This window comes from Anas platyrhynchos, chromosome 15 (assembly GCF_047663525.1).
Source record: "Anas platyrhynchos isolate ZD024472 breed Pekin duck chromosome 15, IASCAAS_PekinDuck_T2T, whole genome shotgun sequence".
In the NCBI taxonomy this organism is placed as follows: domain Eukaryota; kingdom Metazoa; phylum Chordata; class Aves; order Anseriformes; family Anatidae; genus Anas; species Anas platyrhynchos.
In genome coordinates, this window is record NC_092601.1 from 824,490 (window position 1) to 845,000 (window position 20,511).

Below are 20,511 nucleotides of genomic sequence, written 5' to 3' on the forward strand. Positions count from 1 at the left end.
TGGAGATACCCCGCCCTCCTCCAACAAATATGAAAAAGGGAAAATGTAGGCTTGGGCCCTCACATATCCCAGCAGTTTGCACCCATTCGGGCGATGCGATTGGGGTCGGGGCAGGCAAAATAGAAGTTACCTTTATTTTTTTTTTAATTTCGGCAGAGGAAGTTATAAGGTTGATGTTGCCCCTTTGATATTTGATTTAACCCACTGACTGCCTGGGAAGGAAGGAGTCTGTTTAGTTTACCTTTGTCCTAGATTCAGTTTTAATATCTCATGTTTAATTGGAGGGGGAGGGGGGGGAGGAATCTTTATTCTTAATGATTCATGCTGCCTCAAAGCACAGTGGTTTCTACTTGTGTGCTGCCTTTCCCACTGGGGGAGGCAAACAAAAGAACAATAATTTCAGACTCCTCCTTCAGTTTCCAAGAGAACCTTAGCTGCTCAGGGGTAGCTCTGAATTTTAAAAGCATTTTTTTCTTCCAAATTATGTATTGATTGCACATAAAATAGCAGCACCGTAATATGCAATTTCAAACAAATGCACGGGGGTGCTTGGTTGCTTTTAATGCTCCTCCTTTATTTTTATTTTATTTTTTTTCCTCCAGCAGAAAACAAAAAGTGGATTCTGTTCCCATAAGCCGCTCTTGCAAAATCTGCACAAACATTTATTAGTCTAGACACAAAATATTCTCAGCCGGCCTCAGCCTGACGATGGCAAAAAGAAATAAAAATAATAATAATAAAAAAAAAAAAAGAAAAGGCAAGCTAATATTGTACTTGGCTGTGAAAAGGGAAGGGGGGAATCATGCCCCAGGCTAGTGAAGCTGTAACATTTTGCTGGGGCTGCCTGCAACAACAGATGCATCTCGTTCCCCTGGGCTTCCAGTCCTGCCTATTCTCTTCTGCTGAACTTGGCCGCTCGCAAACATTCCCTGTGAGTACCACACCCCGGGCTTCTCCTGGACGCTTTTGATTTGATTGAATGATGGCCCCAGGCATGCTCCTCTTCACCAGGCCTGCTCTTGTGCCCCAGAAATCATGTAGCGAATTCATTGATTGGAAAACGTGCAAAATAGGTGGGATCTGGGGTGACTGGTAGAAATCAAAAGGGTTTGAAATAGGCGATGTGACCGCAGCTTAAACCTGCAGGAAGGGAGCATCGACCCGAATGGTTTATCTGAATCTTCAGCTGCAACTTCTGTAAATACCAGCTCCTTCTCCTCATTTGCTACCATGGCAGTTTGCAGACTTTTGCTGAGTTAAAAGGACAAATCATAGTTGTGCACGTTTGTTTGATCAGGCCTTTACCTCAGCGCTCACGTTCTCAGACTGCTGGGGTTTTATATTTTTGTCATTTTCTTAGAAAATGGCGAATGATGCATATCCCGGCTTCCAGATGATTAGTTCCTTTTGCTCCCAATTTGTGTCAGGCTGCGTTTGGTTGGAAATGAAAATGTAATTGCAAATTCCCCTCAACAGCACAACATGTCTGTGGTATTAATTAAAGCACTGTAAATACGTAGAATATCTGAGAATGCATTCCTTCAAGCATGGCCGTGTTTTTTTAAACCTACAGAGGAGGCAAAATACGGTATTTAGGCTTAGTAGATGAAATGTATTGCTTCTGTGGTGGCAGATCCGTGTCTTGAGATTTTAAACCTGGTGTATCTCATGCTCGAGCCTTCAAAGGAGATGTTACATAGACAATAAAACGTCCTGCTTTTTGGGGAGGGCTCTCCTTAGGTCACTCAGAAAACGCCTTCAGTCTTCACTCACTGCAGCATTCACAAAGTGAATGCCTTCCTGTAAGGTTAGTCACCGATGGCCACTCATTCCATGCTTTCACTAAGAAAAACCTTCGCAGCTTTGAATCTGAATTTCCTGCCCCGCGTTTAGGTGAGCCCGGAGCGGCGTCAGGCATTGCTGGGCTCCTCGTCCGGCGGCGCTGGTGAAGTGAAGGATGCCAAAAGTGAAGTTTGACAGTGAGCTCGGGGGCTTGTGCTGGCCCGGTGGCTCTCTAAGCCCCCGTGTCTGAGCAGCGGGAGCATCCGAGCAGCACAGGACGGAGCTCAGCAAGAGGCTGGGGTCAGGGCACTGCTGCAAATAGCAATGCTTTGCTGGCTGCAGAAGTTAACCAGGTACACAGCACTGTTTTACTACATGGTGGAGACCTACGGAGAGTGTTTCTGCCCTCCTTTTTAGCTGAAACATCCCCAGATTCTAAGGGGAAAAGGAATAGAAGGGACTTGTGGAGCAATGTTCTAGTGAAACCCAGCCTTCCTAAAGAAGCCTGCCTGAATAATTCCTGTGAATAACAGACTGTTCAGCTATTTCTTAACATAGAAACGGTGCTGACTGCTTCTTCAGAGTAACATAAGTTAGTGATGCTACTGAAATAGTTGTGGTTCAGACGTAGATCTGATTTCTCCTAAGCACGCTGAATTCACAGCTGTTGATCCTCCAGCGGAGGCTTTGCAATTGAACACCTGTGGATAGGTAAGTTTCCCGCTGTTGTTCTCCTTTCCTCTTTTTTTTTTTTTTTTTTTTTCTTAGTAGCATAGGCTTAAGACTCTGAAGAAACGGGCTGCTTTTTTTCATTTCCAACACTGGCTGTTCCTTTTGAGCCCCGCCTTCTATTTTTGCAGTCACAAGATATGTGAATGTAAATTCCTGGGAGAGAGGTAGAAAACTCTGTTTCAACTGGTGTTTTTTTCGGCTATGTGGGGAGACCAAATAGGGTGGTTTTGAATCTTCTGGCTCTTATTCAGAGCAGCAGCATGTGGAGGGAGACAGATGCGTGTGCTTTTTTAGTGCAATGGCTTCAGAAGCAAGAGGGGAAAAAACACTTTCTCTGGGAGCTGGAGAAGGTGTCCTAATCGCAGGAGAGGTTTCTAAATGGCATATCTTTGCGAGTGTTCCTGTAGTCTGGAGGTTTTTGTTTGTTTGTTTGCCTTTGGAAGGTTTTACTGTTAATCTTCACGTCCTTCAGCAGAAGTGAGAAATGTGATTTTATTTTGTGCAGTGTCGCGGACCCTCCGAAATCTACTGGGAAGGATGAATACCTCGCACAGTACCAATGTGATGACAGTGGAGACAAGGAGAAACCAAGAAGATCAAAAGAACGTGACCTTATTTCAAAAGAAAACGTTTTGTACAGCAAAGAGACTTCTGAGCCTGGTGAGAAATTGCGGCAAACTTCCTCTCTCAAGTGTGACACTGAATGTAGCTCTAAAAAGCTTTCCTCCTCAGCTATTGCAGAGATATGCCAAGGTAGAAAGGACAAGACTAAAAACACTGAGAAAGAGCATTACCAAAGCAAGAGGGAACATGCTCCTAGTGAAGAGAAGGAGAGTCAAAAAGCAGGTCCTTCCAGCGGCCAGGTTCAAAAGGCGTCACGCTGGAGCTCCGAGTTCGGCAGCATTCCGAGACCGTTTTGGCGGTTGTGGAGACGGCCCTGGCTGAGGTGGCTGCTGCTGTTGCTGCTGTCCCCTCTGTCCTCGCTGTTGCCGCTGTTGCCGCTGTTCCCGGACCTTGGAGACCTCCGGCGGCTCCCTGTGACAGGCCCTGTGGCCCCGGGGAGCTGCCCGCCGCCTCGTCGGCCAGCCCGGCAGCAATCCTGCCAGCACAGAATAGCTCACTGCGTTTCAGGGTAAAGTGACGATTAATTTCTATTTCCTGGCCTGGGTGCTGCTTCCTTCTTTAAGGAAGCTTCAAGGTTAAAGGTTAAGCTCAGTTATGTCAGGGCCCAAGTCCGCTTCGTGAAGGGGCTCTTGTACGAAAGCTTAAGCTGGGATTGACTCTCTGCTAAGCGGAGGCCAAACGTGTACCTACTGAGAAGCAGGTCCTAAGTGATAACGTTTTCTAAAGAGACTGCTAAACACATCTGAACAGTGCTGCTGCAGAACTCTGAATGGGGGGATAGCAACTGTCTTAACTGATCTGGAATCTTGAGTTTACTTTTCAGTGGACAAGAGGTGTGTCTCTCAAGGCAAACAAAGAGAGGAGTAACACCCGATACTCATGTCAACATAAATTTATGCTCAGAGCGTAGGTGTAGGAACAGCATCGGTATGTATATGGAACATCGGGAGAGGAAGCTCTGTCGGTATTTACAGTTTTTCTACTACCTTGTCAGAGAGACGTTATCTCCACGTTAGAAATGGATGTATTTTGAAAAAGTGGTGGTGGATCGGATTTCTTCTTTCTAGTGTTAATATTTGCTCTTGAATCGTACTTAATACCTGGTAACGCCTCAATCAGTTGTCAAAAATAAACTTAAAAATGTGTAAGGCTTATCTCGTTGGTCAGTATAAAGATCAAGGCTTTTTTCCTTTTTCCTTTACCTTTTCCTTTCTTCCCCAGTATTGTTTTTCTTTTCTCCTTCTCACTACAGTCTTAATTTTGTTTCTTGTCCCTTAAGTGTGTTTTCAGTGTGTTGCTGAAACATTTTCTCTTTCAATCCGAAAAAAGGAGCTGTCACTGGTGAAGATCGGAGCTTATCTGAAAATCCCTGAGCCCAGGAGCTGTCACCTTAGTCTTCCAGTCGGACAAGGACGACTTCATTTCTCGTGTAAATGCATTTTTCAGGTTTGCATATTGTTTTTTCAGGAACGGAAAGTGTGTATAGAATGGATTTAAAATCAATCTTAAATGTAAAATGTCAAGGGAAAAAAGTTCTAGTTACAACCTCTGCACATAATTTGCCAGCTGTGGGACTAGGAGTTTTCTTATTTACTGTGTTTTGTTTAACGTGTCTGAAGTTTAATGGATAGCAATCAAGGCGTGCTAGAAATCTGAAAGCACTTTATGCTTTGTTCTCTCAGTCATTTTGGTATAACAAACTAGCTTATGTTTTAAACGCTCCATTAGGTTAGTGGTTTCCCTATAGGTAACAAGTCCCTGTGTGCTACAGTAAGACAGTAACAAAACATGAAGTATAGAAGTTCATCCTGTCATGGATGCTTCTGCCTACGGACACACAATTATGCTTATTTAAAGCGGTATCACCTTGAAACCTAATCAGCATTTTAAAAAGGACTTTGTAGCAGTTATTGGCTTTTGTCCTGGAGGGCTGAGGTTTGTTTTGTTTTGTTTTACATTCAGCATTTCCGTTTCTAGCTTACATTGCCCTGTTGTTTTGCATGAGGAAAACGTGCAACTTTACAAAGCAGAACGGAAAGAGCTGCTTTTTAGTCTAACGTTTCAGTTTTTTGTAGGAGTTTTAAATGTGGTAGGAGTAAAACACCAGAAGTACTGCTGCCAAAGTTATATTCAAACTCGTATTTCGTGGAGAAGCAGAAGAAGCCCAGGGAGAAATAAATTTGCAAACGTGCTCTTCATGCTCTCCTTTCCCAAGATTTCTCTGAGATATAGCCCATCCTCTGTGGGTTTTGAGGTGTATGGTTCCCAGGAGTGAGAAGGAGGGCCAAACATCTCTCTTCTTGGATCTCAACATGCCAGGGCTTTAGTGTACTGCCACTTACGGCTCCGCTTTTTCACCTGGAAAAAGCGACCACATGATGTAGACTGAGGAGCCCTCACAAATTAACTTGCTATCACAAAGTGACGCCCAGAAAAGCTAGGCTCATTATAGAATAACAACAAACCCCTCATGATTGGTGCAGTAGACAGTGAGGTAGAGGGCGATCCCTGGAAAGACAGAAGAAAAGGAGCAGTGAGTTCTGGGTACCTTTGTGCACACGAAACAGAAAAACGCAGGCAGTGAAGTAATAGTGTTCCATTACTAACGCCAGCAATAGATAATTGCAACAATTATCTATTAGATCATAGGTAATAATTAACAGATAATTGTGCAACTCTGGAAATCAATAAATAACTGATTCCCCTCAGAGAATGTCTTCTACATTTTTATATTAAAAAGACTCCAGAGTTGTAATGGATTAAAATCCTACGGAAGTGAAAGAAATGGCATCAGCCACTAGTTCTGCAGAAGCTAAAAGTAATACCGATAGAGTTTAGATGGAAATTTTCACTTTGTGTGTTTAGTTTGGGGATTCTTTTTAAATCATTCATACCAGCGATTTAGTTCTTAAGGCTGTTTTCTTTGAGATTAAGTGACAGGACTTCTGCTATTCTTTTCTTCTTGGAATGCTTCTTGATATTCTTACGTCAACCAGAACTTCTGTCTCTATCGCAGATGTCAACAATGACCGTAGTTAAGAAGCCCAAATCTTCAAAGTCTAAAAAGCCCTCTTCAAGGCGGTCTGGCAAATCCAAGAAACCAAGTACTAAAATACTGATGTCACGCACCGCAAACTGGGGCCAGATACCGCCTGCAGAAGATTCAAGCCAAGTCTCTGTGGCCCAAGGACGTGGAGGTGCTTTTTACTGTAGATCATCTGAAAAATCTAAGGCTTTTGCCCGAAGAGATCTAAGTAAGTGTGAGCTTTATCCTGACTCCATTTTCTTCAAAGCAAAAGTAGAAAATGCAGTTCTTACTTGTTGCACTGATAGAGAAGGGGACTAGTGTGAACAAAGACTTCAAAAGCGAATCCCCTAAGGCAACTGAAGTGACTGATGTTACAGAAATTAATTTTGATATATTTACAGTCAACAGAGAAATATGGGGAGCTTTTTGTAATGCACAGATTCATCCATGTCTTTTCCGTTTTGCAAAGAAAAGTGTTTGATTGTTGCTATTCACAGCTTCCATTTTTCACACGTTTTTTGAATGATAACATTGCTCAGGAAAAGATCTGGTATCTGTAGGGGTACCGTCATTCCTAGTTACTAGTTTTTACCTTTTTTCTGTATAATTTCAAGTCTAAGCTTGTGGTTTAAGTTATAATAAGGAAAAAAACAGTAGTTGAGTTAATCAGGTTAAAGATTATAGATGGAGAGGAACTTGGCATTAGGTACTACAAACAGAATGGCAGTTAGCCTTGCCTTAGAAAAATTAAAATGGTTGACGAAAGCTGTTTTTTTTTTTTTTTTTCCCCAAAACATTGTGTTGACCAGCCAATTTGAATTTGGCGGTATTAAAGCTGTCTGCAATAATTTTTTTCTGGCTTGGATTGTAGCTAGCTCCTCTAGGTGCTCCTGCAGAATAGTATTTTTTTAAATACCTTCCTTAGAAACAAACAAACAAAATCTCTTTTTAAATTTAACTTTCTTGCAGTCGTTAATGATGGAATTGCTCCACCACAGAGCATTCTTTTTCCAGCTGAGAAGATTTGTATGGATTGGCGAGAAACACAAAGTGTTGGAGTTGGCCTGTACAATCTTGGCAACACATGTTTTCTTAATGCTACTCTACAGTGTTTGACCTACACACCCCCACTTGCCAATTACATGCTTTCTCTCGAGCACGGCCAGTCATGTGAGTACTTTCTAAGAGTATTTCAAATCTGTTGGACAGCTCTGAAGGTGAAAGAACAGCAGTGATTCTGAGACAAGCTTATTTGCCTGATTTTACCTGTAGAAGCTGGCTTTGAGCACTGTATTAGCAGTGGGCTCCGAATAGCGTACGGAGTGCAATTAATGCACTGTTTGTTTAATGAATGAATTTATTTATTTATTTATTTATGTATTTATTAAAGGATCATTTATTGCTTCGTGGGAATAATGAAGTGCATTGGACAGTAATGCATTTAGTAGTAATTTTAGAGAGTAATACATTTTTCAGCCTGTGGAGTTCACATTCCTGTCAGCCTTTACAAATGTGACTTTGCAGTAGTCTTTTAGATTTCTCATCACAAAATGCATTTGAATACCGGCTTAGTGGATATTTTTATTCTGTAAAGTTGTGTGAAATGAAATGTTACAAGACTGTTGGGACATTGGCATCTTGGGAGAATAGAATGTAGCAAGGAGAGTGGATATCGTATCTATAGTTTAAATTTTACTTAGATGTTTGTTTGTAGTTATGGATATTTTGCTGGACTGGGATGCTTTCTTCTTTCACTCTTCAGGTCGTGAACAAGATTTTTGCATGATGTGCACAATGGAGACTCACATTAACCAGGCCCTGCATTGCACTGTTGATGCCATCGAGCCTACGCATGTTATCAGTAATCTCAGTCGTAAGTGGCTTCAGATGTGTTTCTTTTCGATAGCTTGTAATCTTCAAATACTTATTTGATGTGTATAAGTGGTTTTAACACTAGAAAGAAGAGAGATTTTAGAAATACAAGAATGATTTCATTTTTAAATGAGGTGAATACTATCATCTTCTTCTTTAGGAATAGGACAACATTTCCGTTTTGGCAGTCAAGAAGACGCACACGAGTTCTTGCGCTATACTGTTGATGCTATGCAGGAAGCGTGCTTGAATGGAAGCACTGAGTAAGCATAAACAAGTTCACTTTCATACATTCTCTAGCACCTTCTAGTCCTTTATTTACTATCAAAAATGATCTCTAGCACCTTTTAGTGCCTTATTTACTATCAGCAACGAAAGTCTACATCATCCTTAGTTTTCATAAAACTCTTTGAAGAGTTAACTCTGCGCCTTAAATCTTCTGAGGTCTGATTATAATTTATTTCCAGATTGGACAGATCTTCTCAAGCTACCACCATCATTCATCAAATATTTGGAGGATTTCTAAGATCGAGAGGTACTTTAAAAAATATTCCTGTCCTTAGAACGGATCTGTGTCTTTTGTCGGTAGTAAAGCAGTCTGTAGTTTGCCTAAAGTAGTATCTGGCAACAACTTGAATTTGGACAGTTAGTCTCCTTCACATAAGGTTAAGCATTTATATTTTGCTTCCAGTGAAGTGCTTGAATTGCAAAGCAGTTTCGGATACGTATGAGGCATTTCTTGATATCACTTTGGATATAAAGGTAAGATGTTTTCTAAATATAATTCATGATGTTTAAGTACATGCCTAACTTTCTAAATTACACTTGTTTACCTTAAAAAACCAAACCACATATAATGTTAAAACGTAAGAGCTTGGTGGTGCTAAGGAAGTGGATTGGACTTTGTCCTTCTGTGGAACCCATGTAAATAGTCTCCACATTTGCATTGGGTTTAAGGGGAAAGAATTCTCTTTCTGCAAAAATTATAATGCTGTCATACTTCTCTGTTGTTCTACCCCAATGTACATCTAATTGTTAGACTGATGAATTTGTCCCCAGTATTGATGACAAAGCACACTATAGATGCTGTCTAGGCTACTGGAAAAGTATTTGTTCCGAAGTCAAATGACTTCCAGGTGAGGTCAATGCTGAGCATGCTCTTTCTGCCTCCTTCTTCACAGTGCTCATAGTAGATCGCTGGAGTATGTTAGTAAGATTCTCTTACAAACTACTAGTACGTCTCTGGAATTTTGAATTTACGGTGACTTTACGCTCTTCTTTCTCGCTCCTCTAGGCGGTTTCATCTGTTACCAGAGCTCTGGAACTCTTTGTGAAACCTGAAGAGCTGGGTGGAGAGAATTGCTATAAATGTAGCGAGTAAGATTTTGACGAATTAGGTCTTAATCCTAGATGTCAGTTTTATATGTTGCATGACTCTGTTGGACTACCTCTAAACTTTGGATCTACTTACGAGTTTTGTGGAAGTTTATAAAACACTTGGATTTTTGTTTCTTTGGAGGGGGGAAGTCTTGTTCAGAGGCATTCCCTATGGGTTTGCAATTCTCTGGCTCGTATTTTGCCATCAGAATTCAAAAAGAGATACTTTTGTTCTTTCTATTTATTAGCTCTCGACAGTACTTTTCTTGATGTAAACTGCCCAGTTTCCGTTGTTCTCTGGGCTAGCGGCTAATTTTCACTGCTTACACTGTAGGTCCTACCTTGGAGCGGGCAATGTATCGAACTGAACTATTGTGTTTCAAAGGATGGCAGACAGTTTCAGTGTCTTTCCAGACAAGCTCAGTACATGAAGACTTCCTACTGTTAAATGTCTCCCTCCTGTAGAATGACCATGTGCTTCTGTTGTATTTTTGATGTTGATAGACGACCTGTGTTGGAGATTATTTGCAATTTCTAGTCCTGGGGACCAAGGCTCTCTCGTTCCACTTTCATTATTTGTATTTCCCTTGAAAGCTGAAAGAATGTATCCAGGATTGGAGTTCAAATAGCCACTTTTGTAGACCAAGAAATGGTACCTTGCCATCCAACCTGGTAATACCCTTTCGTGAGAGATTCCTGTTCCTGCTATGCCCGGGGTTTTGGGAGAATTTACCTTCTTCACTGTATTAACAAACCTGACACGCAGTGCATGGGTTTATGAAAAGAAAAAAGACCAACCTATTATGCAAGTAAATGTCATTCAAATAGCATAGGCATGCGTGAGACATTAAAACGAGTTTGTTTTGGGGGCGAAAAAAGAAGATGCCTTCAAACACTTATCTCTGCTTGTTTTTAAGGTGTAATAAGATGGTTCCTGCATCCAAGAGATTTACCATACACCGTTCTTCCAAGGTTCTCACAATATCACTGAAAAGATTTGCAGATTTCACAGGTGGAAAGATCAACAAGGTATATTTACCACTGTCATGCAACTATATCATTGTGTAATGGGACATCCCCCAAAGCTGAAAGTTGTTTATATTTTCAGACAGTAATTGTAGACTAACGACTATGGCTTATTCTTTCTCTTACTATCAATAAAGTTCCCGCTTGACAAGAAGCATATGCTTTCCTCTGAGAAGGCTGATTCATCAGGAAACAGTTCTCTGCAACTTCTAGTCGTAAACATTGTTTATGGGAAGACTTATTTGTAGTGAATCAAGAAATATCTTCTAGAAATATATTCTAGAAATAAATTCTAGTCTGTGTTTTTTGGAAGTGTTTTTCTCTGGCTAGTCCACGAAGTACTCTGGGATAATTTTCTATCTTCTTGGTCTCTCTTTAGGAGGTGAAATATCCGGAGTATTTGGACCTGAGAGCCTACATGTCACAGTCAATGGGAGAACCACTGCTCTATGCCTTATACGCGGTGCTGGTACATCACGGTGTCAGCTGTCACTCAGGACACTATATATGCTATGTAAAGGTAGAAGTCAACAGCATTTCTAACAGGGTAAAGGTTGTGCTGGCAAACCAGTGAAAGCGTGACTAGCAGCTACTGTTTCTAGGGAAAAAGATTTCATTATATTTTTATTTGACACGTGTGTATTTTGTTCCTATCCGTGATTTCATTTGGAACACGTGCAATTCACCTAAAGAAATGGTTGTCTTTATTTGCAGGCTGGTAATGGACTTTGGTATCAGATGAATGATGCTAAAGTAGTCCGTACTGACATTAAGAGAGTTCTTGGTCAGCAAGCTTACATACTTTTTTATATCAGGTAATAACAAATCTTAACATGTGTTCAGAAGAGATTTACTTTCCTGTTATTGATATTTTTCTGTTTTGCAAGTGTTTTTCTTGCTATCCCAGGGAAAGATTATTATTTGTCTAATTCAGTTCTGTCTAACCTGAAATTCTCTGTGTCATTTATTATCTTTTGTTGCTTGGCCTGAAACTGCAGCACTTGTGTAAACTGCTACCTGTAGCTGGCTAATTTAGAGAAGGAGAAAAATGAAGGTCATCTGTCGTGTAAGAATGAATTATTGTTCTGAAAGTGATAGTCTTAGTAGGAAGACTGTTCTCTCCTTTTCAGTTTGTAGTCTTGGCGAAGCCTTCTGTAGAGAAGGCTTCCATATCGTATGAACTGTTCCTCTAAAATTATAGGATGGGATTTAATCCAAGAGTAGGCTGAAAGAAAAACTAAACTACGATCACTGCTCTTTTCTGAAGGCGCTATGATTTGACACTTGGAGAACGTGCGTTTTACTTGCCAGCACCATCTTATCCCTGTTCATTCCCTCCTGGTCAGCAGGGGGCTAATAGTAAGCAGGCTGGATTTATGGGACCACGACTTCTTCCTCATATGATTAAGGTAATTCAGGGAAGTGGGAGGGCAGGTAACGGCACCAAACCGCTAGTGGGTTTGGGGTTTGGTGTGGGGTTTTTTGTTTGGTTTTCAGCATCTTAGTTTTGTTTTCCTTCCCATGCTGCAGCTTTCTTCACAGCCTTCATGCTACAGCCAGTCATTCAAACAGTGGTTACTGCTAAATTGTGCAGCCATGCGACTCCATTACTTTATACCTCCAAGACAGCTTTCTAAAGCACAGAGAGCTACGCTCTTTGACAATTTAAGCGGAGTGTACTAATCCTCGAATCATTTAAAAGAGGACTTGTTTTTCCTATCGTCGTCACTTTAGCTAAGACAGGGAAAACTAATTGTCTTATTCCTGAGCACCAGAACAATTACTTCAGGCTTTTCAGGGTATGTTTAAAGGGGAAAATAAATATATTTGGGAATAGCAGCAGGTAATGTTAAGTTGTTTGGCTGGTTTTCAAAGATGATGTTAATTTGATTCCAATCGGCTGTAAACCAAAAGCAGGAATTGAATACGCTTATTGGACTTGCATTTATCTTTAAAGGGCAGTGTGTTTTTCTTTGTAGGTGTTAAGACCATTTGTAGAAATACTCAGTAGGAGAGTTTTGTGTTTCAAAATGTTAAATGCAGTGTTTGCGTTAATCCATCTTGCCATTTCTTCTTTTTAAATACAGAATTCAAGCCGTTTAAATGGAAATGGATCCATAAAAGAGGACGCAAAGACCACTGGTGTCACCCTAAAAAGGCCATCTTCAGCACCACCGATGGCCTGTGTTCAAAACCAGACAATTACCAGGCCTTCAATTACTGATCCGTCAAGAAAACAGAAGATCACCACCAGTATTCACAATAAATTGCCTGCTCGTCGGACTGTGTCACAGCCTGACTGTCTTAGCAGTGCTGCGGAGGACGAAGATCTCTACCAGGCTGTTCCTTCATCCACAATTACAAATTCGGTAATGCAAATGAAGCAAATGCAAACAAGCAAAAAAGTTTCTGATGAGATTTTTGTGGAGCCAACAGTGAATGAAAATCCTAAACTCAGCTCTGATAACACAGTCCCTTACGGTGCAGAATCTTCAGGAAAATCTGAGGAGGAGTCAAAGGGCTTATTTAAAAGGAATTGCAATGCAATGTCCTCTAATGGAATTTTGGTTGGAAAGGTAGTCCGTACATTGCAGCATTCCGGTTCTTCCTGTCAGAATGCTGACGAAGGAAGATCCCAGCATGAGCTGCCAAAACCCGATTCACTAAATGGTGCTATTAGGTTAGTTAATGAATCGAAAGAAAACGGACTGAAACTTGATGATTCCACTTGCCGAGTTGAACCTGTTAAACCTTCTGAGATGTTCTTTTCTAAAACAAATGGATTGCTTGAAACATAGATTTGCTCCATCGAGAATTTCTCACCTATGATGTATTCGGGAGTGTTTATTGTGTTCCTAATTCAGGTGAAATACTGAGAAAACACAGCACAAATGTGATTGTAAGACTTTGTGGTATTATCCCATTAGAATTTGCAGACCTGAGCTTACATTAGAACTTGTCAACTTAAGCTCAGCTGAGATAAAAATTCCTAAGTTTCATAAAGTAGATTTTGGGAGGTGAGTTGGGGTTATCTTTGAAGTGTAGATAATGCATACAACTCAAAACGGTCTTGCTTACGATTTAATGGAGAAATTCTGACAAGACTAGTCCTCAGTACTACTACAAATAGTATTTTTTTGTCTGCTGACTTGTGCGTTTTGATTGCAGATGCCTGGAGCTATGCCTTCAGTCAATCGAGAAATCATCACGGAGTCCCTCACAGCCAGCCAGCTGAACAGCTTGTCAGAGGAAACGAGGTAAAATGAGCACAGTCTGATTAAGACAAGACCTTATGGAAGTTCGTTACGGTTTTATCTGTCTACTAATAGTATTTAATGGAAGGATTTAAATTAGTACAATTCCATGCTGTATGTCCAGCGTTACGAACAGAACTAATGATCAGCACTGAGCATATCACTCTGATGCAGGTTGGTGCCTCAAGGAGAACTTGTGTTCCTTCATAGAATGTTTTTCCATTTTTCTCCACTGTCTGGAGAAACACTGGCTGTTCCCCGCTCGCCCCTATGCCTTTTTTCTCAGAGCAGCAGGTGGAAGGAGACAGATGCATTTGCTTTTTTAGTGCAATGGCTTCAGAAGCAAGAGGGGAGAAAGCACTTTCTCAGGGAGCTGAAGAAGGTGTCCTAATCACAGGAGAGGTTTCTAAATGGCATATCTCTGCGAGTGTTCCTGTAGTCTGGAGGTTTTTGTTTGTTTGTTTGCCTTTGGAAGGTTTTACTGTTAATCTTCACGTCCTTCAGCAGAAGTGAGAAATGTGATTTTATTTTGTGCAGTGTCACGGACCCTCCGAAATCTACTGGGAAGGATGAATACCTCGCACAGTACCAATGTGATGACGGTGGAGACAAGGAGAAACCAAGAAGATCAAAAGAACGTGACCTCATTTCAAAAGAAAACGTTTTGTACGGCAAAGAGTCTTCTGAGCCTGGTGAGAAATTGCGGCAAACTTCCTCTCTCAAGTGTGACACTGAATGTAGCTCTAAAAAGCTTTCCTCCTCAGCTATTGCAGAGAGATGCCAAGGTAGAAAGGACAAGACTAAAAACACTGAGAAAGAGCATTACCAAAGCAAGAGGGAACATGCTCCTAGTGAAGAGAAGGAGAGTCAAAAAGCAGGTCCTTCCAGCAAGAGGAGGTGTTCTCAGAGCGTGGAAGTTGTTCATCAAAAGCGTCACAAGCAGGAGCACTGGGAGGGAAGCAGGTGCAGATCTTTCCCTGGTGAAAGAAACAGCCCTGAGAATGGCAGAAGAGCAGTCAAATATTCAAAGTACAGATCTGGCAGCGGAGGAAGATCAGAACAAGGTAGCAATAGATATTACCGATCCAAAGGGGAAAGAAGTTGGAGCAGAGAAAGATACTATCGAGATGAAGCACGGAGGTGGGAAAGATGTAGCTATTACAATGATTACTATTCACCTCATGCGACAGGAGACAGTAGAGAGAGAAAGTTCTCTCACGGCGATGCAGCCTTTGACAAATGGACTGCAACTTACTACGGCAGGTCACATAAGCATTATCATTACAAAAGTGGATGGCCTCACGGTTCCCTCTTGAGAGATGAAGATGTACGTCGCTTTAGCACACCCCGAGCAGACTTGCATCGTTGCTCGGTATCTCAGCAACATTCTGGAAGACATTCTCGTGAAAGACATGCGCTTCCACCTGTGTCAGCTCATTTGGAGAACTGTCGCCAGAAAAATGAAACAGAAGGAAACAGAAAAAGAAAATGTACCCGTGCAGAAGGTAGTGAAAGTGAAATAGAAAGGAAAGACAGAAAGATAGAAAAGGAGCTTTTAGGTGGTGAAAAAAATGCAAAAATATCACAAGTTCTAGAAGAAAAAGATGTCTAAGGATAAACATGGAGAGAAGGATTCCAAGTAAGCAAGGATTCCAGCATACTCCGCATTTTTTATCCTAATTCTTTTCTGGGTGCTTCTCATGTATTCCTTCTTTTTTTTTTTTCTCCTTTTTTTTTTCTTCTCTTTTTTTCTTCTTCTTTTTTTTTTTTTTTTTTTTTTTCTGGTAGTTTCTAAGTTACTTAGATAACATCAGCTGGCTGGGGATCATGTTGTTAGGTTGATCAGTGAAGATAGGAAAGCTATTGCTGAATTGTTTCAGAGCACTAGCTTTGGACCACATAGTTGGAAACACATCCGTACACCATTCTGGATTAGGTTAAAAGTTTTTTTCTGCTTGCACGTATTCCAGAGCTAGCCATTGTTAATGATCTGTGTACAAACCAGGACCTATGGTCCTCCAATCTGAGGGCTTAAGTTTGCTACATCTAAAGTAAGTTGCGTGTGCACAAAGCACCACAAAATAGCTGACATGCTGCAAATCATCACCTGTGGTAAAATAAATAAAGTTTCATATAGGCAACAAGTGCCACATCTTTTTTTCTCTTTTAAACTTGCATGTTTCTTTCAGACTTCACGATTTGTGTTTCTGTGTGCTCCACTTTGACAATGCCAATCCCAAGCGTAAAACAAGAAGAAAAAGGAGAAGAAAAAGAAGAAAAAAGAGAAACAGCAGGAAAGTGAAAGGCTCCTTGGAACACTTAGATCCTCGTTTCCAGAAGATAACGCGGGAGAAGAAGGAAGAATCCCATCCTCCAGATGGCTCTTCATGTGAGCAATGCAGAAGTGAGAGCAGTAAACAACCTTACAAGGAAGGGAAGCCTTCCAGTGCAGGCGAAAGCAAGAAATACACCTCCGTCTCATCCAACGAGTGTATTAAAGGTAAGCGGCCGCAGTGTGTTTGAGGAATTCCTTTTCTATTAATGTAGAGATTATTTCCAACAGTCTTGAAGTGCTTGGTGACTTAACAGTCTGCTGGATATTAAAAAAAAAAGCTGATGGACTTTTTCTTTCCGTTTTTAAATGACCACTAGGAAAGAATGCCTGAAATAAAGAGGTGAAAGGCAAATAGTTTTCCTTTGGTGTGATGATTAAGTGGCAAACAAGAGGAAGAGTTGCAAGATCCCTTCTTAAATTCAGTCCAGCCAAGTAGGAAAAGTAAACGTGGACAGCTGTCTCTTGGCAAAGAAGATAGTAGGGAGCAAGGAGGTTTAGCAGTCAAGATGGAAGGTGATGCCATGAGGCTTACAGGCTAGTAATGTTCTAGTGAAACCCAGCCTTCCTAAAGAAGCCTGCCTGAATAATTCCTGTGAATAACAGACTCTGTTCAGCTATTTCCTAACATAGAAACGGTGCTGACTGCTTCTTCAGAGTAACATAAGTTAGTGATACTACTGAAATAGTTGTGGTTCAGACGTAGATCTGATTTCTCCTAAGCACGCTGAATTCACAGCTGTTGATCCTCCAGCGGAGGCTTTGCAATTGAACACCTGGAGAATAGGTAAATTTCCCGCTGTTGTTCTCCTCTCCTCTTGTTTTGTTTTGTTTTGTTTTCCTAGTAGAATAGGCTTAAGACTCTGAAGAAACAGGCTGCTTTTTTTCATTTCCAACACTGGCTGTTCCTCCTGAGCCCCGCCTTCTATTTTTGCAGTCACAGGATACGTGAATGTAAATTCTTGGGAGAGAGGTAGAAAACTCTGTTTCAACTGGTGTTTTTTTCGGCTATGTGGGGAGACCAAATAGGGTGGTTTTGAATCTTCTGGCTCTTATTCAGAGCAGCAGCATGTGGAGGGAGACAGATGCGTGTGCTTTTTTAGTGCAATGGCTTCAGAAGCAAGAGGGGAAAAAACACTTTCTCTGGGAGCTGGAGAAGGTGTCCTTATCGCAGGAGAGGTTTCTAAATGGCATATCTTTGCGAGTGTTCCTGTAGTCTGGAGGTTTTTGTTTGTTTGTTTGCCTTTGGAAGGTTTTACTGTTAATCTTCACGTCCTTCAGCAGAAGTGAGAAATGTGATTTTATTTTGTGCAGTGTCGCGGACCCTCCGAAATCTACTGGGAAGGATGAAAACCTCGCACAGTACCAATGTGATGACGGTGGAGACAAGGAGAAACCAAGAAGATCAAAAGAACATGACCTCATTTCTAATGAAAATGTTTTGTACGGCAAAGAGACTTCTGAGCCTGGTGAGAAATTGCGGCAAACTTCCTCTCTCAAGTGTGACACTGAATGTAGCTCTAAAAAGCTTTCCTCCTCAGCTATTGCAGAGAGATGCCAAGGTAGAAAGGACAAGACTAAAAACACTGAGAAAGAGCATTACCAAAGCACGAGGGAACATCACGGAACATTTTCCGTGATTTTCTTCCTGAGCAGAAGTGTGCAGTACTCCTTTTCCATTAATGTAGAGATTATTTCAAGCAGTCTTGAAGTGCTTGATGACTTACCAGTCTGCAGATTTATTATCAAAACAAAAAAAAAAACCCGACTTGGTAGACTATTTTTTTCCCACTTTTGAATGACTACTAGGAAGAAGGTTGTTCCGGCATCAAGAAAGTCATGTGGAATGTAACAAAATTTACTGAACCAGTAAATAAAAACTATATTTTTCTATTAGTTCCATTGTTTCAACTCTTCTGACGCTTATGGATGGCACAGATAACAGAGGGGAGATCGTGGTAATCGGAGCTACCAACAGACTGGATTCTATAGATCCTGCTTTACGAAGACCAGGACGCTTTGGCAGAGAGTTCCTCTTCAACTTGCCAAATAAAGAGGTGAGAACTTAAATTCAACGTTAGTTCTACCATGGCAAAGTCCAACTTTATAGGAAAAAAAAATAATTGACAACTTGAACAAAAGAGTGATATGTGGAGACACTGCGTTGTTCCATGGAGGGCAAATCTGGTACTGGATATATATGGTCAGGATGATACCACCAAGTAGTTAGTTCTATAATCAAACCTTTCATTCCCAAAGTTGTACCTGTTTGCTTAATTATCTAGTCCACTTGGGCGTTTTCATCATGAAGTTGTGTTTTTGGTCTCAGTCCTTCACTTCTGAATGAATAGGGGACGTGTTTGCATTTGATTGTGCCCCGGATCGGTGGTAGTAGTTTGAGTCATAATTATTTTCTTCTCTATAGTAATTGTAGCAATTTGAAGCATTGTGCCAGAAGTGCTTTCTGTGAATTTAGTGCCTGAAAAGCAAATGTGATGAAGTAATGAGACTGTCACAATGAAAGCTTGCTAAGTTTTAGAGAAGATTTTTGGACAACAAAGAAATGTTTCTGGATAAATTTTTCATTACAGTATTTTCCTCTGGGTCATTAGGTCCCGTAGTTTGGAAACTTGTTATTGAAGCTATAAATGCCTTTTCTTTCATTGTAGGTTCCTAGAAAAGTTCAGTATAACAAATAAGAAATATTCAATTTCCTGGTTGAAAATGCAGAGTGTATATTAAATAACTGTAAAATACTTGAAAGTTGAGCAAATAAGAAAAGCGTATTAATAGATGAGGGGTTTTGAGGAAGGACTGGGTTTTTTTTGTTTGTTTGTTTGTTTGCTTGCTTTTTGGTTTGTTTGTTTCTTGTTGGTATTTTTAAGGAAAACTTGGGGCAAGCTAAAACGCAATGATTTTGCTTCCAGGCTAGAAAAGAAATTTTCAAGATTCATACTCGTGACTGGACCCCTAAGCCACCGGACATGTTGCTTGATGAACTAGCTGAGAAATGCATTGGTAAGACTGAAACCAAAATGGATTCTTGCTTGTGAGCAAGTTGTAAAGAACCTTAGCTTGTACCAGGCAGTACCCAAGCTCTTGTGCCTTGCTGCACAACTAGTCAACGAGGCAGCTGGCACGCCTTCATAGCAATCAGAGTTAGATGCTTTCATCTATTTACTCTTTGTTGTCGTTCTTTTTGTTGTCTGAGAACGTTAAATGGTTCTGGGGCATCTTCCTCAAGAGTATAGTTTTTGATGAGGAGTCTGCTTCAGCTGCATAAGCGCAGGATATCAGACAGTGCGCAACATGAAACTTCCCTGCAGAGCAGTAGCACTTTGAATTCCCTGTTAACCTGTTTGGTTTTGGCATTACAAATTCTTTAAGTGTTGCATGTTGTAAACCTGGGCCTTGACTGATGTAATGTTTGATTTTTGTCTGTTGGGATACTGTGGTGCAGATATCAAATCTTTATGTACTGAAGCTGCGCTGTGCTCTCTATGCCGATGCTATCCTCAGATTTATGCAAGTAGGGAGAGGTTGCTACTATTAAAATAAAAGCAAAAAAAAAGCATTATATAAAAAAAAAAAAAAAGCATTATATTATGCAAGTAGGGAGAGGTTGCTTCTATTAAAATAAAAGCAAAGGACTTTTTCATGGCTCTGAAGAAGGTTGTTCCGGCATCAAACAGGATCGTGGCTTCACCCGGACAAGCACTATCACCCATTTTCAAGCCACTTTTTAAAAGATCAGGAGCGAATATTTTACAAGTTGTGCAGAAGATCTTCCCGCATGCACAGCTCGCACTAAAGGAGGACCGACAGCAAGGTATAACCACAGCATCCACTTCTTTATAATTCTGCTAAAGCAAAAACTTGTGGTTTGTGCAATCAACTTAAACCTTTCAGACATAATGATGGTAGAATTTTATTATTTGCATGTGCATGTCTTTCTTTTGGGCATGTCTGGAAGATAACGCATAGGTTTTATTCTGGATTCGAAACTGAAATGCCAAATGGAAGCCCTGAATGACTCAATACACAGTAAAGGACGATGCGTTCTCTACTGAAGCATCCTGCTTCTGACGGCAGCTAAGATAATTAGCATTTGTAGAGGTTGACTTGAGGTTTGAAGTATAAGGCACCTATTTTTCTTTAAAAAATCAAAACTCAGATATTTGGAGGGGAAGCATTTCTAGGTCAATGTTTCTAATTCCTTTCTGAAGAATGTCAGGACCAGGATACAAGTATAACTGGTCTAAGCTAAATATTGTTTTAGCTATCATCGTTTTTAACCAGTCTCCTAATTTAAATGTTTGTAGATCGTACTATACATGTGCATGTGAGATCAATTAGCATTGATATTTACTAGATGAATGGAATTCTGTGGCCATCACACCCTTAATCCCTGTGCTTTCATTGTGGGAACCTCCTCCAGAAAGAAATGGTCTTTTTTTTTTTTTTTTTTTAGCTATTTAGCAACT

At 40.7% G+C, this 20,511-nt stretch overlaps 1 protein-coding gene across 1 annotated transcript; it reads left to right on the forward strand.

Annotated features, from left to right (window-relative positions):
• The first annotated feature begins 3,266 nt into the window (after positions 1 to 3,266).
• LOC139998766 (ubiquitin carboxyl-terminal hydrolase 42-like) lies at positions 3,267 to 15,338 on the forward strand. The gene is given in 17 exon segments (XM_072023998.1): positions 3,267 to 4,567; positions 6,155 to 6,392; positions 7,136 to 7,336; positions 7,929 to 8,039; positions 8,199 to 8,301; positions 8,506 to 8,573; positions 8,730 to 8,800; positions 9,333 to 9,415; positions 10,333 to 10,444; positions 10,821 to 10,961; positions 11,156 to 11,256; positions 11,709 to 11,850; positions 12,529 to 12,810; positions 13,610 to 13,698; positions 13,938 to 13,989; positions 14,243 to 15,262; positions 15,264 to 15,338. Coding segments are annotated over 16 exon segments (2,889 nt in total). The 5' UTR covers positions 3,267 to 4,567.
• The last annotated feature ends 5,173 nt before the right edge of the window (positions 15,339 to 20,511 follow it).